The sequence below is a fragment of the Lycium barbarum genome, chromosome 6, assembly GCF_019175385.1.
Source record: "Lycium barbarum isolate Lr01 chromosome 6, ASM1917538v2, whole genome shotgun sequence".
NCBI classification, from domain to species: domain Eukaryota; kingdom Viridiplantae; phylum Streptophyta; class Magnoliopsida; order Solanales; family Solanaceae; genus Lycium; species Lycium barbarum.
Window position 1 is genome coordinate 121,619,188 of NC_083342.1, and position 25,913 is coordinate 121,645,100.

Consider the following 25,913-nt stretch of genomic DNA (forward strand, 5'->3'; position numbering starts at 1 on the left):
TATTGTTTCCATTTGAGACACGAAGGATGTAAGTTATAAGTTGGTTTGCTCGGTTTCCGTAAGGTGTCGGGTGCCAATCACGCCCTACCAAGGGTGGGGTGTGACATTCCTTTCTGATAGTAATGTTGTTTTATGTTCTCTTTTTTAGCTTTTCCTTTCGTAAGCTTGATTTGAATCTAAAACAGCAACATTAACTTTGCTGATGCATTTTGTCTCAAAAGCTCAATGACTGATGTCTCAAGTTAGTTTTACCGCATTACCAAAAGAATTTGAGTTTTTCTTTTTACCAGTCTTATATGTTCAGGCTAAATGGTTGAAAACAGAGCGGATACCATATGCTACTACACTGCGTTACTTGTGAAATTGGAGTGCTTAGGATAGCTATCTCAGTATTTGAAATACGGCCTTGACTGAATGAAAATACTGTCTGAATTGAGAGGGTGAAATTTGGATAAAGGGCAGTGACGCTAGTCAAAAGTAACAGGAATAACAAAGATAAAGATAGGAAAGGCAAAGGGGTCTTAGGACCATCCAGAAATAGCAAATCCTAATAGGAATAGTGATAATAGAAACATCATTTATTGAGTTTTTCTTGGTTCTGAATTCTGATAAGACCTCTCTAAACAGATTCATGCATTCGTGTCCTGTCGCATCCACCTAGTAGTGGAGCTAAGCTTTGGCTAAACTTTTGATTTCAAATTGTCATAATGCTTTTGGAATCCTCCAAGTCATTATGTTACTGCAATGATTCTATTTAAGAAGAATGTACATGTTGAGTGGCTTGGAGTCATCTAGTCTTAGATTTAAAAGAATCTATGGTTTGAGGTTAACTTCATCAAATAAAAAACATGTAATGATTTGTTATGATACTAACTTTATACTTATACTACTTTGTTTCTCAAAAAATTTAAAATCATTTTATTATTATTTTCCTATAGATACTACCTTTATACTTATACTACTTTGTACCCAATTCAAATCAACAAATTTCCTATAATTAAATCAACGTTGTCACTTCCATTGTAGTATTTTACACAAGTAAGCCGATATGGAATACTCCATTTTGAATAATGTAAACATTTTTCTTGTGAAAAGGACAATCAACCTCAGTCCTCAATATCATTTCCTTTGAGACAAAAGGTTCTGACTTTACGTGAGTATGAAAGCTATCTTAGTCTATTTTTTTAGTCTTATGACTGAATTCTTTAGCTGTATGTTTTGAGATATGCGACTATCAGTTAAAAAGTCACATCAATAGTCCTATTTGTGACATTAATATACAGGAATATACCCCCAATGTGCTTTGTGAAATAATGAAGAGTTTGAAAGTATTGAAAAGAAAAAAGCACCCTTTCTAATTGTGGTAAGGACAAAATGTAGTGTCCTCGTCCTTCCATGCATGAATAATGAGTATGATTGTATGATGATCAAAACATTTTTGTCTGTAGCCTCCAAAGTCACCATCCAGAAACAGTTTCCTTTTACTCTATTTGTACCTTTGGCTTTTGGGATGAAAAGACTACGAGAAAGACTCTTGGTTTAACACTAATTTTACAAACATTTAATTCGGAAATCTTTTCAACTGAGTATATTTCTATCTTTTAACTAATCCATTTATGTGACATATTTTTTCATTTAGTCTGTTTCAAAAGAAATTTCTATAATTAGAAATAAAATAACTTTTAAAATTTTCTTTCACCCTTATAGCCACATAAATATCTAATTCCACAAATTTCAGAAGTCTTTGTTTATTTCTTAAAATATTTTATGGCTGAACAAATAGCGTCACATAAATTGTGATTGAGGGAGTATTTTGTTTAACTTAATACGCTCTCCGTTTTGAAAAGTTTAGTAGGGCCAGTAAAACTTGCACTTTTTTGCGCGGATTTCCCTTCAAAGGCACTGGTCTTTAATTTTTGGTCCCCAAATTATTGATCTTTAATTTTTGTCATTCGCTTAAAAAGTGATCGAAAATATTTTAAGATTCCAGGTTCGAACCTCATTCAGTCAAAATTTTTTAAACAAAAATAGCAAGGCAAAGGTTGGATTCTCAAGCTGCAAACTCTCCCTTATAAGACAGAGTTCTACCTTATAAGGCAGAGTTTGTCTTATGACTGAAGGCAAACTCTGCCTTGTGAATCCAAATTTTATCTTGTGATTTTTTGTAATTTTTGATTGAGCAGGGATTTGAATCCGAAAACAGAGATTTTTAAGCAAAGGGCAAAAATTAAAAACCGACCACCCCTGAATAAGGGCTATCGTGGAAATTGCCCTAAAAATTGATCCTTCCCCTAGGATAGGATAAGCTAGTAGCTCATCAGGTTAAAAATAGAAGATATGGCAGGTGTCGTGTTTCTCGTAATTGTAATATTTTCCCTCTACAAAAAGTATGGTAATATTCAAGAATCGTTGTAATCTAATTTACAGAATATGAATTCAAATATTGATGTTTGATGTCCATATATCCTAGAGAAATAACACCCAAGTGTGTGATGCCTAAGGTTTTATTAGAGTAAATAAACCCAGGATTTGTTTTAGTATAAATAGGTATCAAATTTCATTTTTTAGTGCGAAATGCCCTTCAAAGGCACTTGTCTTTAATTTTTGCCCCTCAAATTAGTGATCTTTAATTTTTGCTCTTCGCTAAAAATTTCTTGATTCCGGGTTCGTATCCCCGTTTAGTTAAAAATTTAAAAAAAAATCACAAGGTAGAGTTTAGATTCGCAAAATAGAATTTTACCTCAAACTCTCCCTATTTGACTGCAAACTCTACATGATCCAGCAGAGTTTTTGCCTTAAGGCATGACAAAAATATCTGAAGGCAAAACTCTACCTTAATATAGAGGTTTACATTAAGGCATTTTTTTTTAATTCAGTTGAAATTTTGTAAAACTCTATCTTGCGATTTTTTTTATTGAGCCGAGGTTTAAATTCAGGACCTCGAAATATTAGGCGAAGGATAAAAATTAAAGACCACCAATATAAGGGACAAAAATTAAAGACCGGTGCCTTTGAAGGACAATCGTGCAAATGACCCATAAATTTTCCTAACAAAGGTTGATGTTCGATAAATAGAGGCAATCCATAAAAGCTTCAATAATCCAAGCTCTGATATCTTAATAACTTTCCAACTATATTGTTGTTTTCACTACTTATATTCGTTTTATAACATTTTATTTTTAATTTAATCAAGAGGCGAAATCAAGAAGTGTGTCCAACATTAAACGTCATCACACGCAGACCTTATCGAAAACAAGAGTAGTAAAAAATCCAAGATAACCCCCTCTTTAATCCTCCACGTTACCTTTTATTAGCTCGTAGCAGTCATAAAAGAGACTCATACAAAAAATACAATAAACCACACAAGGCAGAAGCAGACACATACCCACATTTGGTTTCTGCCATTTTTAGCAAACAAAAAGCTTTCACCTTTTTTTCTCTTCAATTCCATTCACCTTTGCCTAGGGTTTCTTGAAAAAATTTTCCTAGTGTATACCATTTAATTGCATTGAAAAAGAAAAAAAAAAAAGATACTACAAAATCTCAAACTATAGCAATTGTTTTTTTTTTATTCCTCTCGAAAAAATACATCACCAATGTTCTTATTCCGTGGTTTTGTCATTAGAGGGAAAGAGACATCAAGGTAAATGGACAGAACTCTGTTTGTTTCTTTTTTTTTTTTTTTGTTCGAGTACTACTCTATGAAACAGTGCAACTTTTGTATTTACAGTAATTTTCAGTGCAACTTTGGTATTTATAGTAATTTTTGTTGTAGCGGAGATTGCTATTGAAGCATTGCTGAGACGAACAACAAAAAGGTTCTTTTTTCTGCCTGTTGGTTAACTGAGAATTCTGAACAGGTGAGTCATGATTAGTTTCATCAATGTGATTTGCTTTTCATATTTCTTGTTTTAAATTAAATGAATGTTGGCATTTTGACTTTTTTTTTTTTTGTTCGATTTGTTAGTGTTTGGTTGAAGTGTATAGAGAGATTTTCATTAGAACTGTTTCATTGATTGATTTGTGTATAAAATTGTTCATTTGCTTCAATGCTTGATAAGTATGCGCGGTATCCCCTGATGATTTTATTTATGTGCGGATTTTTAACTCATAGTATACTTCTTGCTGTTTTTTTATCCTAGTTTGGGTCCTAAACGTTAAAGGAAAATAAAAGTCAGAAGAAAAGAAAAATAATTTATTGGAATCATGGTATCCGCTGTCGGATGATTTTGGGGGAAAAAGTAGGGAAAGCGCTTCCTTGAACCAGTTCTTGAAAATGAGCTTATCTAGAGAGATTAGATTGATTTGGTGGAAAACAAAAGTAAGGAAAGTGCTTCATTGAATCAGTTCTGCAAAATGAGTTTATCTACGTAAATTAGATTGAAATCAATGTTTACTAGACACACGGTTACCTTCTCCAGTTTCACAATGACTTTTGTTGTTCTTTATGGTTCCTATCAATTGGGGAGGTAAAGGAAGGACAAGAGGAGTCAGAAAAGAAGGAAAAAAACAGAAACAAAAAGACTACTCTCTAGACATTAGGTACCAATCGGGAATTTATGGAAAGAAAGTTTAGGTACAACTTTGCTAGCTAGGAATACCTATTGGATGATGTCTGGTGAAGAGAATGAAAAGAAGAGTGAAGAGAAAAAATGAAGTTGTAAGTCTCTTATCTTGGTTATGATTGGCTAAATTGTAGGTAATAAGAGAAGAAGAGGAATAAAACTAAATGTGAAACTCTCTAAGTTTCGAGCACCAACTGTGGAGGTGAAAGTATACTTAAGATTTAGATTCTTATTAGAAAAGTAGTCAAATATAAGGGAAATGCAATTGGAGGCTTTCACGTGTTAGGTAATGGTAAGTATTGTTGCATATCAGAGACTGGCTGCTACAATAAAGATGCTTAGGATAGTGAAACTTTCGCCATCGTATATAAGACGAACTCCTATTTGTCTTTTAGAAAAGGTAAGAACAGTTTTTCTTCATTAAAAAAGTTCCTCTTTTTTTTTTTTTCTATAGCTTGTCCTAAAGCATCTTGTAAATGAGCAAAGGGAGCATTCTGTATATCAGATTGCTAAAACACTGATTGCTCAGGGTCATTTTGACTGAAAAAGGTAGTTAGTTACTTATTAAAAAACTAAAACTTGTTCTGCCAAACTTACATTTTCTCAGTCCCCCAATGTATATTTCTTATATACACCAAAATATGAAATTAACTTACCACTAGACATGAAAGGGTTGACAGAGAAATGTAATGAACTTCTTCGTATGGTCTATTACAACATGATGTAGTCATTTTGAACAATGAAAAATACTCGTCCATGTTTTTTCTTGCTCAACACTCTGTCCAATGTAATTATCAAAAAAAAAAAGGGAAAAAGATAGAAGAAAATACAGTCTAATGGCTCCTTTAGTTGAATCTTTGCCTAGAGATAAAACTTCAATACACAGAACTAAAATTTGCTGTTTTTGTTTAAGGATACGCAACACCAAATTTGTCTTGCGTTAAAAATTTGAATATGCAGCACAAAACTAAAATTATCTATACTTAAAATTTGGTATATGACTGTACAACTTTTTCATGCAATAAATGTTAAAACATCCATTAAGCTGTGTAAAGAATGCACAAGTTTCACTCTTCATGGGTTTTGGCATGAAGGGATGATGAAGTGTCTTCTTTGGTCCATTCCGTGCGCTTACTTGCCTTGCAAAATGGATCCTCACCATGATGCTTCTAGAAAGATTAGCAAGGTTGGTACTTTTCCCATTGTATACATAAGTTGAAGCATAAAATGCATTAAAACCCCTTATACTTTTCTTCTACCGAGCACTTCCTACTCAAACTCTTTTTCGAAAACCACCTTCCGCTTGGACTAAATTTTCTGGGAGGCACTTTTTATCTTTTTATTACTAGATAGTTGACTAACCATAACATAAAGGAAAATGTGAAATCCTAAATTACAAAATAAGGAGAAAGACCCATGCTTCCATCGCCAAAGTCACTTTCTCCTCAAATTCATGCTCTCCACCCCAACTTCACAGCAAGCTTCCCATAAGATGAAGGAAAAACACATAATATTCATTTTTACAAGGACATATATGTCGAAATTGATTTTAGATGGAGTTTGCGGGAAAGTGGGCTATGGACATGAACCAGGTATGATTTAAGTCACGAACATTTATAAGCAGGAAAGAGTTCCTTTTGCTTGGTTAGAAGGTTCGAGAAGAGGTAGGTTCGTCGGAGTTGGTACTTGGGCTGTGAAGCTTGGAGGTTGAGGTCTGGTATAAAGTGTTTAATGATAGGAGATTCGAAGTTCTTGTTTTGCTTTGGAAAAAAGATAGAGGCTTGCCATGTCTTAGGTGAAGTACAAAGGTGGATGGGGGAAACTACTTAGTGCTGGAAAGGCGGACTGATGCATGAAACAGAGAAAAAAGGAAGGTGTCCTGATTGTGAATATCGCTAGCTTGCCGGTGCAATTTTGATGCAAAGAGCTTTTAAGAAAAGTGTGAGATGAGTGTGGGGATTTGTAGACGTGGATTGTAACTTGGAAGATCTTACTAGGGTTAGACTATTTGGAAAAAGGGTGGAAGAGTGCTGATTTTCATGGTGTTGAGGGAGGTGACAAGAATTTTAGTGTATGGTTGATGTCTGAATTTTGATGAGGATGACATCGCGGGAAAGGAAATGGGGGGTGAGAGATAAAGAAAGAAGGCCAAAAAAGGTGTTTATGGGAGGGGATAAGAGCTATCAGTCTAGGAATATTGGAAGGGGTAGAAGAAGGGGGCAAATGGATGAATATGCCTCTGGATTAGTGAACTGATTTGGGAAAGGAATATGAACCAGTTCACCAATTCATATAGCCCCAAAAAGAGAAGATTGACTTGTTTTAATGGGCAGAATTGATGAGAGAATTTGATGAGAGTCATAATCGTCTCTATTCATGTTGTCAACATCATCAAGATTGCTTAAGCAAGTCGTTGGTGCCGGAAAATATTTAGATTTCAAGTAAAAATTTGTCAGCAGGCTTGGAATTGCTATCTCGGTCTATTTCTGTAAAGAATTAAAAGATTTTAGTGGGCAAAAGGGCCCGACCTCTAATTTTGCTACTGTTGGCGATGCAACTGGTCGGAATATTGTCTTTGACAAACTCCATATTGAAGAAGTAGTATTGGTAGGGGTAGGAATTACTCTATGAGGAGTGAGTGCTTGAATAATGTTTCAAAGTTAATGATTAGGTAGATTTAGGAAACTAGGAGGCCGTAGGGACTTAGAAAGGGAGGAGATGGTTAGGGAGTTTCAAACTCAGCTTTGTCATAAAGGTCAGTAGTCAAATACCATTATTTTTAGGAAGCGTCCAAGGTGGGGAATTTTGGGGTTTGAAGGAAAGGGCGGAAGTTCTTCAACCTTTAGCAATCATTGGAGGGAAGAGGAAGTTGACCAAATGCATAGGGAAAATATCTTACTTTTGGTAAGTTTTGGGGGCTGGGGGCAGTGTTATCAAAAGCGAAAAGCGCAAAAAAGCTCTACGATCAGCTGGGGCTTTAAGCGCAAAGCGCAAATAAAGTGTGGGCTTTAATGAAAAAAGGCGCAATGGTGCAAAAATACAAATCTATATATGTTTAGTCCAAGACTAATAATAATAAGCATGAATAACAAATATACGGACAAAGGAATTGTAAAAACATTACGATAAAGTTAAATATGAATTATCTAGTGTCACCCCTTCAAGAGAGGCTCATTGGCAAGGAAAAGTATGTCTTAGAGCCTTGATGATGACACTGAAGCGCACATAAAGCGAGGCGAAGCGCTCAACATGTTTTGAGCCTCGCTTCAGGGCTTAAGCGCGCTCTAAGCGCGCCTTTGACAACACTGGTGGGGGGTGGGGGTAGTGTTCTATGGAAGGAAAGGAGGATAGAATTGTTGAACTCTTGTTAGATATTGAAAAAGAGACTAGAGGAGTTGACGAATGGAGGAAATAGTGTTACACTAGAGCTGGAGGGAAGATCGGAAGTGACACAAAAAGGGAATGAAGTTGAGTGATGTACAATATGAAGAACTAGGGGAGGGGGAAATTAGGGAACAGAGGGAAGGGGAAGAGTAAGATGCAATTTATGGATTTAAAATCGTTACTTAAAACATGAGGGAAATGAATGACTAAACAAAAGAATCATCATCAAAGTAGGTCTAAGGGAATAGGACGCTGACCTAGTATGTATTCAAGAACCTAAGATGGAAGATGGGAGGGGTGTTAGATAGTGTTGTGCGAAGCATTTGGGGAAAAAGGTGCGTGAAATATGAGTTTATTCTGGCTAGGGAAAATGTGGAAGTGGAGGGTGGAGAGGGAAGAGGTTATGTTATTATGGGATGAGAGAAAAGTTCATGGAGGTAATAAAGGAGTGTTCTTGTTAGGTTCGAAATTGTGAGAATAGGGTGAAGTGGGTATTTGGGGAAATGTATGTTCCTATCAAAAAGGGGCTTAAGGCGGGATTTTGGCAAGAGTTACAACTGTTATTTTGGGAGTGGAGTATTTCAGAGGTATTAGTGTATTATGAGTGGACTTTAATACAATTCGAGGAAGAGTGGGGTGTAAGTGATTTCTAGGGCTATGGAGAATTTCTAGAATAAGTACTTTCTTATTTATCTTCCTTCTAACATGTGCTAGATTCACATGGTCTAGACCAAAAGACTCCATAGCTAGATCGTGAACAGATAGATCCTTGGTGTCCACCACTTATGAGGAGATGTCCCCAAATGTAATTCATATCTCTCTTTCGAGTTGAATCAGACCATTCCCCTAGCATGTTGGATGGAGGAGAGAATAGACTTTGAGAACTCTTTTTAGAATTGAGAATATGTGGTTGATGGCACCAAGTTTAGGAATAGAGTAGCGGCTTCGTAGAATAGTTATGTAGTGGTGGGGAACTCGTCCTTGACTTGCAAAAAAACTGAAGTTGCTTAAGAGGGACTAGGATGTGGAATAAAGAGGTGTTTGGAAGGGTAGAGGTGAAGACGAAAGAGATCATAAACGAGGTGGGGAGTTAGAGAGGCGAGTTGGAGCAATGGGAAAGAGAAAGGAAGGAGGAGTTGAAAAATGAGTTAGCTTCCATGGCATTAGCTCAGCAGATTAGTTGAAAGCAAAAATCAAGGGTGCTATGGTTGGAAGAGGGGGATTCGAATACAATCTTTTGTCATAGGGAGGTCGTGGCAAATAGAAGGAGAAATTTCATTGTTCTGTAGAGGTAAACGGGGTAGTGTACGAGGGGGAAGAGGAGATTGAATAGACAATAAGAGGTTTCTGTGAACATCTGTTTAGAGCGGAGGTGGGTTGGGGACCTAAATTGGAGGGAATCGATTTAATTAAATAGGGGAGGATAAGAAAGAGTGGTTGGAAAGTGGTTTTGGGTAAGAGGAGGTGCAGGAGGTGGTGGATTTTCATGCGGGGGATTAAACTTTGGGACGAGAATGCAAGAATGAAAATGGGAATTTGGTCTTAAAACAAACAATAATTACTTGAATAGTGGTCGTCAATCAGTATATGCCACCAAAAAACTTGGAACCCTGACCATGTTTGGATTAAGTAGTTTGGTTATCCGACACATTTCTGGTCCGAAAACATTTTAAGGAGATCGATGACAGATTTGGGTTTTTCTGAAATTAGATGATACCAAAAAGGGAAAACATATGCTTGAATATGTGTAAGATTCACCGGAGTCAAACTTCTGGCTACGATGAAATTGATGGTGGAAGATTTGATTTTATTGTGCTCGTATGGTTGAGTCAACGACGTGGGTAGAGCAGTTTTATAAGAGCTCGAATCTCGATCATCAGACTGGTAGAGAAGATGAACAGGTAAACGTGGGGGCTAAGATGGAAGCTTCGCTGTTTTTCTATGTTGCTAAGTGCATAAGTCTCGTGAAGATGACAAACTTGATGCTATTCGACTCAGGCCTAGCAAAGTACAAACTTTAAATTCTAAAAATGCAGGTCTAAACAGTAATATGACCCATGAACTTGAGATAATGGAGGGGAACATAGGGCATTCTTCTAAAAGTTCAGACTAAATGAGCTCCCAAAAATAGTTTGAGGGAAGAGCTTTTCTACGAAGACTATTTACTAAAATAGTTCAAGAGGTTATGCAACTCGTAAATACACTTATTTACCCCCCCCCAAAAGTGGCTTGATAATTTTAGTTCATGTAGTGTAATTCTGCTATATAACTAACAGCTCGTAATTATCATCCTCTCTGTCTCCCATGATATGCTTTTGTTGATTTGGCAATATAGCTCTCAAACTCAAGACTTGCAAATCCACTGCTCCAGCTTCTATGCCCAAGTCCAGGTACTAAGTTAACAAATAAGGCCCCCAACCATATAATGTAAAGTCAAACTACCTAGCTCATCGAACATGTTCCTCATTTATTCTACCCGCATACTCTTATTACATAGAAGCTTTTGTTCTCAATTTTCTGATGCTTATAATAGTCTCAATAGAGTGAGAAAAAATTACTACTTGCTCCTAATGGATCAATTAGAGAGTATGACAGACTTATTGTTTTTCTTATTTGCAAAACTTGTGTTTGTTATTTTATTTACATGGGTTCATGCAAGAATTTGGTTTAAGTTGGAGCTAGAGAGATGAACTATTGAAGTTCTTGGATTTAACTCCAAAAAGAAATATAAAATAAAAGGATGTGGACATATGACTCTGGTTTGCCAATGGTGCTGCAAAATTGACTAGCAGGAAATTAGTTTTTTAGAGTCCTTAACTGTATGCATATACTTCGGAAATTTTCCTGGTTAGTGATTTGGCCTGAAACATCAGATAGAACAAATTTAAATGGTTGTTGCATATATAGTAAGTCAATATCTAGGTGGTGAATCTGCAACTGCGATAATTCATTGGAAAAAAATATTTTAGAAGGAACTTGCAAGATTGGGAGGTTACAAAATTTTAAACCTTGATTAGGAGCAAGTTCGGACGTAATTCATGTTATGTAGTACTCCGTCTAATTTATGTGAAGGTACTTGACTGAGCACGGAGTTTAAGAAATAACGGAAGACTTTTGAAGTTTGTGGTCTAAAATAAGCTACGGAAAAGGGCCAAAATACCCCCGAACTTTCAAATATTGTCTGTTGGTGCCCTCCGTTATACTATTTGGCTAATTAAGCCATTACCGTTATACTATAGGCCAAATATGCCCTTAAGTTAGACGGTGAGCCACATGTCACCATCCCAACGACTCAACCCATTTCCCCCTTATAATTATTCCCGAATTAAAATACCCACCGGATCCGACCTGTTTTTGTTTATTTCACCCACCTCTTAACCTGAATTACCCATTTCAACTGTAACACTCTCTCTCTTCACTCCTTGCCGCCGACCTCACCAAAAAAACCCTAACTTCATTTATGTTGCGATTTCAGTGAATTGAAGGCTCGAAGGTACATTTTCCATCATTAAATATTGTTTATTTCTGTGTTTAAGTTCTTTTATTGGTTTATTTTGATGTTTTTTTAATATCGCTAGGGTTTATTTTCCATCATAAATGAAGTTAGGGTTTTTTGGTAAGGTCGGCGGCGAGGAGTGAAGAGAGAGAGAGAGAGAGAGAGTGTTACGGTTGAAATGGGTAATTTAGGTTAAGAGGTGGGTGAAATAAAGAAAAACTAGTCGGATCCGGTGGGTATAATAATTCAGATATACTTATAGGGGGAAATGGGTTGAGTCGTTGGGATGGTGACACGTGGCTCACCGTCTAACTTAAGGGCATATTTGGCCCATAGTATAACGGTAATGGCTTAATTAGCGAAATAGTATAACGGAGGGCACCAATAGACAATTTTTGAAAGTTCAGGGGTACTTTTGGCCCTTTTTCCGAATAAGCTATAGATATTTTTCTGACTAAAAACCATCTCATTAAGGGTAAAATGGGTATTTTAAAGTTACATTGTTACTAAATATAGAAAAGTGTCACTCTTTTTGGGACTGATTAAAAAGGAAAAAAAAATGAGACGGAGGGAGTACTATATATGTATTATTTTGATTGTTTACCCTTCCTCAGTGTCCACGATTATTTGAATAGTTGGTCTCTTACCTTAAGGTCATTCCAAAATCAAAATAAGGATTGCAAGGTTCTTTTGGATTGAATTTTGTTTGTTCCTGTCTCCTCCACTATCATTGACTGATAGCTTTAGAAGACATTTCTTTAATGCAAAAGTCACTTTCTTGCACAAAAGCAATTATGTTTATAAGAATTGGGACATTGTGGCGTCCAGCTTACATTAGGCAATGTTATTTGAGAATATTTATTCTGTCTTTTCATATTCAAATGTGCAGGTTTTTTCTACTTCTGGTTTCTTCAACTTTCTACCATGGGTGTTAATGAAAAACTTTTACACCTACACAATCAAAATAAAGCTCGACATTCCTTGGCTGTATCCAGACGTGCTTTGTGCGATCTATCCAATGTTTCTCCAGTGGTGTTCCTCTACCTCTTAAAGGAATGCTATGTCTATGGTACAGTTCTTCCCCACGCTTTTTTCTCTTCTTAAAAAGATGCTGTCTGGCTTAGTTTTGATCATTCCATAAGTTTTAGAAACTTTTTCCTTAAACATTTCCTCGCAATTAACTATCTATTCCTTCTTTTGGTTTATTCTATGTTTTCTTTCCCAAATGACAGTTGGACCTTTTTCAGTATAATGAATAATTGATTAGGATTTAAAACATTTTCTTGCAATTAACCATCTGATCGTTCTTTTGGTTATTTCTATGTTTTCTTTCCCAAATGACAGTTGGACCTTTTTCAGTATAATGATCAATTGATTAGGATTTGATATTTCATTTGTTGGATGCTTAATATCATTTTTCTTTGACACAACTTTCTTCTTTCAAGAAATTGAATCATACCGACATGGGCGAAATCCTTATATGGTAAAGATTGAAGAAGTATTGAATGATCATCCTACATCTGCTCCTCTGGTCAATGACTCTCTATGCCTAAATAACTACACTGTCTCGATGACCATTAATCTTTCAGACTCCAAACTGGAAGAAAAGGAAAGTGAGCCTGGCCCATTTCTTGTCATCTTTCTGTGAAGTTCAAGTCTAAAAAAAGCCGTGAGATATGCTTATCAGCATCTGCCCATTGGTCCACCGGGTAGATTTAACCACCCTAATGATGTGAATTGGTAATAACTAGTAGAAATTAATAATTAGTCAGAACTCAGAACTGCGTTTGGGGCTGAGGTGATGCAATAGGTATGTTATATCAGCAAAACGAGTAGAACACTGTGTTGCAGTGCTTCTTGCTTGTAGGCAAAGTCATGAATGATTGAAGCATGATGCAAAATGATGATTGTGAGTACATAGTTGGATAAATATATAGGAGAGCTGTAGATTTTGAATTAATGATTTTCCCTCCAATTTCATTTGAGCAACATGATGATTTTAAGTGGACCATGCTAGATTATGTAACTGTAGAATTTGATAATCTACAAAAAAAATTATTGAGATTTTTCCTTCAACACCTTTGGCAATATGAATTATGAAGTTCTAGGTGGGATTTTCGTGTTCATACATATTACAAAAACTTTACTCCTTCCCTTCATCCAAAAAGGAGCCCGTGAGTACTCTTCTGTATGTAGGAACTTCATAGAATAGTTTTTGAGATTAATTACCAGGTTTATGTTGCTAGATAACAAAAACTACATGCTAGTCAAAGTTCGAATGCATTAAGCAATTTCTGACTTTCATGGGGAGGATTCATTGGCGACGCACTGGCTTAGTTCTTTTGTTAATAGCCATTGACTAGTCACTAACTTAGCAGTCATTGCCAAATCGTTGGTAATCTCTCAAGCTTCATTTGGTATACCTAAGGCATGAAATCTTAGGGAAGTGAAAGGGATCAATCTCTCTTGAAAGGAAAAAAGTGGAAGTGATTTCTGTTGCCTTCTAAGGATAATTATGATGTAGCTCAATTTGGTAATATTTGATCATTATATATTTTCCCACAAGTTATTGTTTTTATAGGAACATGCAAGGCGACTGCCAAGTTTCGAGTTCTGCAACAGCAAGCGTATGGGTTTTTGTACAATGATCCTCAACCTGGAGCAGCCATCTTTGTTGCTCAGTGCCTGTATGTGTTGCCTATATTTGAGTCATACTGTGAAGGATTTAGTCATTTGATAATATCTGCTCTTCGTCATTTCCTGAAAGCGGGAAATGGTGTGAAAGGTATATCCAAAGCTAAACTTATGGCTGCCAAATTATTTCTTGCCGTTGTTGATGGCACTCTGCATCATGAAGAAAGAATCCTAGTCAAAATCCTTGAAGTTTTTGATGTAAGTCTGTCAAACATAGAAAAAGCTATGTATGATACAAATGAGAAGGGTCACACATGCCAGATGGCTAAGGTATTGGTTGAACAATATATTTCTAGGTTAGTAGAATCCCAGTCTTACATGACTGCAGTTTCTTTGTTGGAACACTTCTCTATCCGGGAATCTGGCGAATCTTTTCTACTTAAAATGTTGGAAAACAAAGAATACAGAGCGGCAGCAAAGTGGGCAACTTTTATGGGGAAGCCAGTCTTATGCACCCTCGTCCAAGAATACGTCGACAGAAAACTGCAAAAGCATGCGTTTGATGTTATAAGGCAAAACAATCTTCGGAAGGAGTTCCCAGAAATATATCATCAATACAAAGAAAGGCAAGTGGATTCCATCCACTTCTGTATGACTTACCATTTCAGCTAATTTTATTGAGAGTGCTGACTCAATGACAGTATTAGTTTACAGCAAACTGAAGAAGCTAGCAGAAAAGGGTTGCTGGGACGTTGCTGAGGCAAGGGTATATGATGATCGACAACTTCTTGAATACTTGGCAAGTACACAGCTACATTGACTTTGTCAATTGCTAATTAATTTTAGTGCTATTGAATTTGTTGTCAATTGCTAGCTTATTCTTGTGCTATTGAATTTGTTGTCAAGATATAAGTTGTTAGTACTCTTAAGATGCTCTATACTAGGCGCCTAAGACATTTAAGCTTCAGATTCATCTAATAAGTATAATATTCCAGGTCAGTTTCTTGATCTGATGAAAGGATGTTGTTGAACGTCTTCCTTAAAAATTTGAGTTCTTTTTACTTTTTTGGGCTGACACTCAGAGATTAATGTTCATGAGAGACTAGTTAAAAGTACCTTATGACTTTTGCAACATATAATGTGCAGTATCACTGGAGTAAAAACTAATGTGTTGTATTTAATAACTTTTTTCATGAAAAAAGGTATATCTGGCTATGGAAGCTGGTTACATGGAGAAGGTCGAGGAACTCTGTGAACGGTATTCCCTTGAAGGTTTCATAAATGTCAAAGGTACATTGGATCCCTCTACTTCATGTTAAGTATCCAGTCTAAGCACTTTATAAGTTCTAATGAGTTATATTTGCTGACCTCTCCAACAACAACAACAAGCCCAGTATAATCCCACCATGTGGGGTCTGGGGAGGGTAGAGTGTACGCAGACCTAACCCCCACCTTGAAAGGTAGGGCGGCTGTTTCCGAAAGACCCTCGGCTCAAGAGAGGAGAACAAGAGAGGAAAAACAAGACAAAAAGGTTAGATAGGATCAAGCATATCGAAAACCAATATGAAATCAAGGAATAACAAAATCGAGAAAGTCATATTAGGACAGTCCGAAAGAAAGGAGCATTACTACTATAGATAACTAAGGCCACCAAAGTACAACGGCCCAACAAATATAAGCAGCAATCAAATGGCAATAATCAAATGAGCAAAACTACAACTAGTAAGGTGACCTCTCCAGAAAGTGATAATCTGCATAAATGTTGAATCGAAATTAACTAGAGGAAATTTGAGTCTGCTAAGGTTGCTCTTTGACTATGCTTTTTGCTGCTACCCTTGCATTAAATCTTTGATGAGATGCTCTTGGTACAAAGAAGTTTATGCTTTTGTTCCATGATCGACTATTCTGAGATCCACCCAATATGGTTATTTTGAAATCATGCGGGTTAAATGACACTAGGAAATTTTACTAGCTGATCAACCAAGACAGTGATTTAAGAGGTGGTGATCCACGAATACTAGTTGAAATGTACAATTAAGTAATTTCATTCTTTTGTTGTTTGAGAACTCAATAAATGAGAGTTGATCAGTTATCTAAATATAGGAATGGCCGAATGGAAAAAAAGGTGGCATGCTATTAAATGATCTAAAATGTAAACTTTGAGAGAGCATCCAATGAAGTCAACATTTAAGGGTTCCGCTTCACCTTGTGGTTAGCATAGAGTTCCAAGAATCTCGCTCCCAATTAGACAATTGTCATTTTCGGGAAGGACTGCATTTCTTGAGCATCTAAACCTTGAGCATCCATTTCATATAGGCCCTAAGTGAACTGGACCTAAAAGGCATTGCTAATTGTGTAACCAGCTTCTATGAATTAGTAGAATTATCAAATATGAGTGTGTATCACTCGATGAAAATGTTGAGCATCCAGGTTTATAAACCTTTCGTACATTCATATGCAGTATCCACTATTTCTGAATTTTTTTAAGTGCATCCAGCACAATTCTCTTTGGCTTTCATTATGCTGTCTTTTATGTTTCTAGGACTTGGTTGATTATGTTTTTTCCTTATTTTAATAATTTCTGGATGTTGGCTTGTGGTTTATTTCAGAACTAGTCAGCTCTGAGCAAATTTTCTTTTCGTCTAATTCCTACTTTTTTGTTATTTCTATAGAGCTTGAGGCAGGTTCTCCAAAAGACCGATACTTGCAGCTTGATGAATTGTCAATAAAGGAAGTGGTCTGGGTAGATGAAGCGAATAGCTTGCTTGATGCTACTCGTCACATTGAAGAATGTAAAGTTGTGGGCGTTGATTGTGAGTGGAAGCCTAATTACGAAAAAGGAAGCTCATCTAACAAGGTGATCTTTGTATAAAAGCTACTTTTTTAAGTAGTAGTCCTTCCCACCGCAATATCTTGCTCTTTTGTTCTTAAAGGGATGGTGATATCAAACATGTGTGTCCTTGTTTCTCACAATCTGAAGAGGGATCTAAATTTATGACTGATGAAATGTCTTGGACTACACCACAATCAGCTTAACCTATCCTGACAAAAGTGAAGATATTTATGTTGATATATACCTTCATAACTAAATACGGACAAAAAGTAGTTACTCTTCCCTGAAACATAATGGACTTTGTTTCGCAGTCATCTACCTCTTCTTCCACTATTTTTTTGTTGTTGTTGAAACGGTAAGGTTTTATTCATAAACAGCATTAAAAATGTGCTGGAATTATGTATGTTGTACCAAAAGTGTGAAAACAAAAGTATAGCCCTGTCTGAATCTAAGAGCTCTAATATAGATTCAGCTTCATTTACAAGGTCAATTCTACACCAAAAGTAAAACAAAAAATTGCTGGTGGCCTTTGTCCTCGGGATGTGATTGTGTTTATCTCTTTTCTCTTTAAACCTCGCCTGATCTAGCTTCTCAAAAATCAGCAGTATTGTTTGGCATGGGCCATTTGACTCCAAAAAGTTCCAAAATAACTGCCAAATCTGATCTGTTATTTGACAGTGAAGAAAAAAGATGCTTGTTGCTTTCTATGTCAACTCCAAATAAGTAGCATCTTCTGCGTAGCAAAATACCTCTTTTCTGTTGGTTGTCATGGTTAAAACAGATTCTTTGGTAACCAGCCATGTGAAACATGAAACTTCATAAGGAGCTTTTGATCTCTGGATCTGCTTCCATGCCAATGCTATGGCCTAATCTGCTGATTTTGCAAATTGTTTTTAATCAATTACATTGTCCTGCGAGAAAGAAGGAAGAAGTGAAAGGAAAATGAGGGGAAAGCAGACATCATTCCTATTCCAAATACTTTATTTTCAAGATTGTCCACAAATGTAACTTTGGACTAATTGATTCATTGTTTTGATTACTCCCAAGAGGTTAGTGGTTCGAACCTGTACATGTATTTGTTTGTAGATGAAGAGCAAAAAATTTCAAGCACAAAATGAAGCTGTAGTGCTTCAAACTTGCGTCCTCTAGTTAAAAACTTAAGCGTCTGTCCAAATGAGCTGTGTAGCTCTTTGTGTCAAGCAGTGTCATTTACTCTATTTATTTGGTCTTTGTTCTGCGTTTTGGTTATACATATATATATGTGTGTGTGTGTGTGTGTGTGTACATATGGGATAAAATTTTCTGACGAAGCAGTGTCATGTGACACCCTCGGCCTAAGGTAAATCCGCCCTTGCATGTGAGTATATCCCATTTTCTTCTCTTCTCTTTTTGTTTGAATCTATATTTTACTCATAAAGCTCTGTGATCATTAGTACCTATAGGTCATGGATAGGTTCTGGGCTAATCCTGGTCCTCTTTTTGTTTAATTTCTCTCCCTCCGGGATAAGGCATAGTACATAATTAGGTGATTCATCCATCTCTTTATTTTGTCTAGATAGAAGGTTCCGAGTCTTCCATTGAACTGAGTTTAACAAACCCTTGCTAATGTGGAAGTATTCGAGGAATCTTTACCATTTAAAAAAAAATGGAATTATTTGAGAATGTTAACTTTTTGTGTCTCTCGTGGTGAACAAACGGGTGGTCTAGTAAGTAGCCCTCTGATGCATTTCTGTGTAAGTGAAGTATCTCATTTTTTTGCAATATGTTGGTGAGACAATTTTGGAGCTAGAGCCTATTCGCCTTTTGTGATGGATGAATAAAAATATGATGTAGTGTAGTCTGGTTTGTTGCCTTTTTTGCATAGTTACCTTTTATCCCTTAATTTAGATATGAATAAGCTTCATAATCTTTGAACTGATTGTCCTTATTGCTGAGCATGATGGAGAATACATTTAAAATGAACTGACTTCTGGAGAGTAAAGCAAATGTATGTTCAAGAGTATAATAGCTTTTCTATTTCCTCGTGGAACAGGTTTCCATCATGCAGATTGCTTCTGACAACAAAGCCTATATACTTGATCTAATAAAGTTATATGAAGATGCTCCGGATGTATTGGATGACTGCTTAACACGCATCTTGCATTCTACAAGAGTACTGAAGCTTGGTAAGAAAAATATTATCTTTTTGGGAGATAACATTCTATTAATCTGTGGGCATTTTCCTGCTTATAAGTTCATTACCCCTTTTCTTCTTCTGCTCCAAGAAGAAAAGTAGTTGATTTTCATGGCCGTTTTTCAATCTTTGCACTACTTATATCGTTATGCGCCCATTTAGGGGGACCAATGATATAGCGAGATATTTGCATGGAAAACTTTCCTGCTATTCTTTGGTATACCAGTATATTTTCAATCTGTATACTCTATTTGCAGAAAAAATTCTGCTGTCATAATCAGGTATTTTTCAGGTTACAACTTCCAGTGTGACATGAAGCAGCTTGCTCAATCTTATGGACAGTTGCAATGCTTCAAGCACTATGACATGCTACTCGATATCCAGAATGTGTTCAAAGAACCAAGTGGTGGTCTCTCTGGTCTTGCAAAGGTAATTTGTATATATATTTTGTGTTCTTGTTTGTTGTCACATGTATAATTTATTCATATCTATATGCAGAGTACAACTTCTTGTTTGGTTTTGCAGTGAAAAGAGATGCAATAATTATTATAAAAACCATGAATAAATTTTAGTTCTTGCTTTTATTTGTTTTCTTTCTGGATACAGAAAATATTGGGTACTGGATTGAACAAAACAAGAAGGAATAGCAACTGGGAGCAACGGCCTTTAACTCAGTTTCAGGTATATGTAATAAATGTTATTTTATACATTCATATCTAGTATGTGGATTGCTGTATTTTTCCAAAGAAAGAAGATTAAGAAGCTAGTGGCTTCGCCCTTGTGAATAATATGATCTGATCCTTGTGCTTTATTATGGTTTTTGATTATGTAGTAATTGATAGTAATACCTCTTATTTGTACTGTTACGCAGCTAGAATATGCTGCTCTTGATGCTGCTGTTCTTATTCACATATTTCGTCATGTTCGTGGCTACACACAATCTGCTGGTGACGGGGATGGGCATTCAAAAATTGAGTGGAAGTCTCACATTGTACGAACTCTTAAGATATCTATTTTCACCAGGCTCAGTGTTCTTTCGCTGTGGATTACTTCTATCAACAAAGTTTTGTATGCTCACTTTAACTTGTGCTGGGTGTTTTTGCAGGTTTCCCACATCGATAATTCGAAGATCTCCAAAAAAGAAGCTAAAAGGCGAAAGGGCAAAACTGATAAAGCTCGACCAAGCATCGAGAATTAAGGAGCTTACTGAACAAACTTAAATTTAAAGCTAGGAAACAAAGTTATGATACACTTAAGTTTTACTCACATGGAAGTATTTTCCTTCTGAGAGACACATTTACAGCTTAAAGCCTTAGACTGTTGCAGGTTTTTGTGTATATATGGAACACATAGCATTGGTAGGAAATACTTCTTGGGGAAGTTTTCAGTTACTAATTTGGAGTAATTGATAGCTTGCGTAGGGATGGCAATATGATATGGCGGGGTAAGGCAGGGCGAAGCTTTGTTTTTTGGAAAAATTAAATGGTGCAGGGCCGGTGGCAGGTCAGGACTGCTGGCCATTTTTAGTTCTTTTTCATCAATGTACTGATCAGTAAGTACTAGTTTATTTATCTCCAGTGTAGAGGAAATTGTGCCAGCTTATTTGGCTTTTCTTGACAATCCTTAACAACTCCTTTTTTTTTTCTCCAAATGTGACCGTAGGATACTATTTTCCTATAGTTGTTTAGCAGTTAATTACAATCTAAATTTTAAGTCAAATAATTTTAAGAGAAGGAAAACCTTTTTTCACTAGTGATCCTTTATACGAGAGCTTTTATCTAATGTTGAGCTTGATATCTGTAGTTCTCATGCTTGATGTTTTCTAGGAATTAGTAAGAGACTTTGACATTTCTATTTTGAATAAATGATAGCGAGAACCAGAAATTAGATCATTCTACATTAATAGTAGTCCAGCAAGTTAAAATGTCAACGTTATCTTTAAAATTGTATATTTAAGAAATTATTTTCTGGGAGTCGAGCAAAGGTTGGTGTTCGTAAATAAGACCATCGTTTCAGTAATCAGACCTTGACCTGATATATGAGCTTATCAAAACAAGCAAGTCCAACGACACTCAAATTCAAAGTCCTGACCTCACTGGTTAAATTAGTTTTGCTTGGTTTATCAGAATTCTAATTTATTTTTCTTCCTAGCCCAAAATATAATTGGAAAGCTATCTAATTTAAATTGGTTACGGGGTCACGAATAAGGAAATATAAAGATGAGATGAAACACTACAAAGCGTAAGAAAAAAAGACTTAAGGGGTAGGCTTCACTGGGTGGAGCAAAATTTTGGGAAATGCCAAACGAGGCAGGACCGGTCAAAATCTTTGCAGATTAAGGCTTGACTTGCCCCGCTAGTTCCTGCGCATTTACATCTTTGTGTATCTTTTAGATAGAAATCTAACGAAGATATTTAGTCGAGGCGAATGTACGTTGATTTGACGAATGCTTTGTGTTATCGGATATGCTACAGGGATGAGCTTTAGATCCAGTTGATAGTAACATGTTTCTTCAGAGCCATTTTTCATGTCTTCCAAAATTCAGAGTTTGTTGGGATGCATGTAAAACTTGTAATTATCTGGTGAAATTGATAAACAGTCACTTTCGATTCTTGCGATTGAAAAAAGTGTCTCGGAGCTTCACTTGCATGGATGTGAAATTCAAAAGTCTAGAACAATCATTATTTTTCAAACACATGATAGAAAAGTAGTGAGTGCTAATTCCAATCGAAACAAAATCCATAACTATTGGCAAATAAAAACGTATATTGCTTGGTAGAAAACTATTTTGAACCTCTTTTATGGCATGGGTTTTGGCTATATAGGGCTTCTTTCCAATGACGTGCATAAAATATTGCACAGATCTAGTGTCAACAGATTGTTGCGATTCATCTTAGAAATTGTCTGTAAAAACGTGGAATGTGTCTATAAGAACACAATTTCCCATTTATTGCACGTCAAGAAGACTACTTACCAAGTTACCATTGACCATCAACCTTAAGTTCCCCTTAAAAATTGATGATTAAGATTTTAAAGACCTACAGGTAAACCCGGAGGTCCAAAGGTCAAATTTCCGATAAAGTAGGAACCACTCCTTGAAGTCAAACTTTCATATTCTCTTAACAGTAGATTAACACTCACGTTGTCATTATATGTTCGTTACGTTGTCTACTGATGGTAATTTTGACCCATTTTTACCCCTGAATCAGACTAATTTTACTTTTAGTTTTATATACTTTTACCCTTTTAGTCAGCCCAACCAATGCACTTTAATTTCAACCTCCGCTTGAGTCCTCTATATATTTGCAGTCCAACATCTCCAAAGCCTTAATCTTCTCTCGTCCATTCCTCTCTGTCTCTCTACCACAAAACCATCAAAAAATTACTCAGAGAGACAGAGAGAACGAGGAAAGAAGAAGAAATAAATGGAAGATTTCACGTTAGCTCATCGGAGATATGTGAATAGCGGGCAAAGAATAGGAATCATCGATGACAAAGCCTATGCAGTTAACAATGTCTATGTTATTCGAGAACATCATAATAGTACTCCGATGGATATGATGCCATATCACAAGAAGTACCAAATCGCAAAGTCGAGTTATAATCAACCAGAGAGTCGGCCATGGTACTCAAAACCGGAGATTAATAGGAAGAGGAGGGTGGCAAAATATAAGATATATTCAATGGAAGGAAAAGTCAAGAGATCTTTCAAGAATGGTTATCGTTGGTTCAAACATACTTGCTCTAGAATCATTCATGGCTTTTAATTGTTTTCATTTATGTATTATTCATGCATGTTTGCATGCGTGGTGTTATGATATTTGCGTTGTTGTATTTCTTTTCTTCTTCTTTTTTCTTTTGGTTAATTTTCCTCCAAAACGTAATTCCCTTTTGTGTAAAATATGGATTGATTGTGTAATTTTAGTTTCTTTCACATTTGGTTATTCCTTTCGTCGTTTTATTTCTTTTAGATAGGGATTACATAACCTAGCGTCTATTATGTGCAGAGATTTTCCGTGATACCATTAGACCGTAAGTTTTGATGGTGCGTTGTTATTGTGTACTTAGAAGAATAAAGAATGGTTATTCTCTTTATGTTTTATGAATGAGCACTTTTGGACTATATATATTCTTTTTTCATTTTCTAGCGGTTTTTTTTTCTGAATATTGAGAATAATCCAAATGGTTATTCTCTTTATGTTTTATGAATGAGCACTTTTGGACTATGTTCTTTTTTCATTTTCTAGCTTTTTTTTTTCTGAATATTGAGATTAATCCAAATGAGGAGATCTGCTTCGATGCAGGTTGATCATCAGATAATGAAAGGTAAGAAGTAGAAAAGGTAGTTGAAACATGGTATAAATTTCAAGGGTCACTTTATCCATTAAATGATTATTTAGAATGACATCAATTGATGATTCATTTGCCTCGTGAAATAAAGTTTAAAGCTTCATTTGAAAGTTAGTATTACGAAATGTACAAAATTTCAGATGGCCATAACAAATATCAATGATGCATTTTTTTTTTATCGGAATAGAAGTGATTATCTGGTTTCTATACGTGTCACTTAGTTTAATTGTTCATGTATTTATGTAAATTCAGTGAGTCATATTTATCATTTCCTACATGTTTCAAAAATATCCTACTAGGGAAAAAAATACACAAATATAAATACGGAAGGGGAATATATTCAGTTCAAAATAGTTTAACATTTAATTTAGTACTGCAAGTCTAGAACTTAATGGCACGCATATTAAGTTAATACTGCAAGTCTAGAACTTAATGGCATCTATATTAAGTTAACTGGTAGTTAGATGAAGTCATTGGCAAGGATTTTGCATTATTGGTAAATCTTCATCTTTGAGATCTAGAGTAGATAGCTGTGTGATTAGTTTAGGAACGGTTGGTATAACAAACGGAACTGCTAAGGATTATAGATTATTATTCTCTTACGGTCACATCATAGTGTAAACTTTAGTGACATCTATCTATTAACTATTGCTAATATAAAAGTTGAAAGTCACAAAGTTAAATTAAATGGCCAAAATGTTCATCAAAATTGATGGACCTTTTTAGATCCTCTTAAAATCAAATTAATGTTTTTGAATTTAAGTTGTAATTTCATTCTCTTTATTCTCAATTTAGAAATTATAGTAGCTAAAGGTATCTGAAAATTCATCTCTATCATATTGAATTCATTTATGACGTATAACATTAATTCAACATCAATAAATGTTTGCATAATTCTCAATCAAATGGAAAACAAATTGAAAAAGCAACAAATTTTTTGATGTAGTATATCTAACTACGAAATGATATTTAAGTTTGATAGACGAAATTCATCACTCTAAAATATGTTAAAATTCACCGAAAGAAAATAAAAAATAAAAGCTGCTTTGACACATCGTCCTGAAATTCGAGGAAGCGAAGAGGTACATTTGAATCCCCTCGGTGCCCACCCCCCCACCCCCACCCCCACTCCCTTTTTTTTTTTTTTTGAAAAATTGTGGCTAAATATTTAATAATTTGTAAGTGTTGAATAAAGCTCAAATAGTTGTCATTAACAAGTGGCCTCGGAGGTGGGTGATCTTCAACTTTTGACCTCGCTCGCCTCATAAACAAAACTTCAAGTTTAACACTTTTGACCTTGAAAATTTATCTGTGCGACAAGTGATGAACAAAAGTTCAAGACCATCTATTTTGAAGGTCATTTGGTGTAATTTCCTACCTAAAAGTGGTTGAGCCCAAGACTTTTGTAACCCCAACATAAATTTTTGGAACCAAAATAACCCATTAAAAAAAAAGAGAACGTAAATAGGCTTCACGCACAGATTATGTGCGTAAAAGGACCAAAGTGTAGTTTTACACTAAAGTCCTTTACGCACAGAATATGTGCGTAAAAGAGCCAAATATATCGGGCCCGTCGTCTTCGCCACTGGTCCCCCCGAATTCGAAAAATAAAACAAAAATCAGCCATTAAAGGTCCCTTTCCGAGGTCCCACGCGATCAAAAACATCGTTTTCTTGTTGATTTCCAACCCAAAAGTGGTATATTGAAGTCTAGGAATAAGTTTTTTCGCAATAAAGCGGCGTATAATTCAATTCAAAAACTCAAAATCAAAGCTTCAATCTAGATATTTCACTATGATTTTTCTATTACATTATTAACCTAAGCATTACTATGTGGACGAAAAAATACTTTTAAGAACTTTTTTTGTGCGTAAAAGGGTTGTTTTCAGCCCGTTTTTCATTTTTTTTTAAATTAATTTTTTTTCTTCATTTGTTGTTAATTGTTAATCTATTAACATAAGCATTACTATTGTGTGAATATGGACAAAAAAAAATTACGCACTTTTTTTGTGCGCAACAAGGCTGTTTTCAGCCCCTTTTTTCATTTTTTTTTTTTGTTTAGTTGTTGTTAATTGTTTATTAGTTGCTTATTTAGTATTTGGTAATTGTTAGATTAGTTATTTCAATTGTTAGACTAGCTAATTATTTTTTTTAGTTTTTGTTAAGCCAATTGTTTATTTGTTAATAATTTGTTAATTATTTGATTAGTTAGTTTATCGCTTTATTTAATTATTATATGCTAATTAATTTCTTATTATTTGATTAGTTAGTTAATTGTTTATTTATTAATTATATGCTAATTGTTTGCTAGCTAATTGTTAACTTTTTGATTTGTTAATTATTAATCTTTATATCTTTAATTGTTAATTTATTTATTTGCTAATTAGAAATTGAAAATCCTTAGTTTAGGATTCAATCCTTTGTATAATTTCTCGGTAAAAGATTACATAACTAATACTAGGTTTAGAGATTAATTAAA

The 25,913-nt window shown here is 35.4% G+C and overlaps 1 protein-coding gene across 7 annotated transcripts; it reads left to right on the forward strand.

Annotated features, from left to right (window-relative positions):
- Positions 1 to 3,257: 3,257 nt before the first annotated feature.
- Positions 3,258 to 20,824, forward strand: LOC132598420 (uncharacterized). 7 transcript variants are annotated; one of them, XM_060311275.1, is made up of 14 exons: positions 3,258 to 3,643; positions 3,776 to 3,860; positions 5,660 to 5,751; positions 10,285 to 10,339; positions 12,335 to 12,514; positions 14,027 to 14,705; positions 14,794 to 14,878; positions 15,282 to 15,369; positions 16,752 to 16,936; positions 18,945 to 19,077; positions 19,378 to 19,514; positions 19,692 to 19,766; positions 19,957 to 20,076; positions 20,191 to 20,824. In XM_060311275.1, the coding sequence occupies exons 3-14, from the start codon at positions 5,662 to 5,664 to the stop codon at positions 20,281 to 20,283; spliced, it is 1,920 nt and encodes a 639-aa protein (XP_060167258.1). In that variant the 5' UTR covers positions 3,258 to 3,643; positions 3,776 to 3,860; positions 5,660 to 5,661; the 3' UTR covers positions 20,284 to 20,824. The 7 variants fall into 7 exon arrangements, with proteins under 7 accessions (XP_060167258.1, XP_060167259.1, XP_060167261.1 ...); XM_060311276.1 differs by having other exon boundaries at positions 3,781 to 3,860; XM_060311278.1 differs by lacking the exon at positions 5,660 to 5,751 and having other exon boundaries at positions 3,264 to 3,643.
- Positions 20,825 to 25,913: the final 5,089 nt, after the last annotated feature.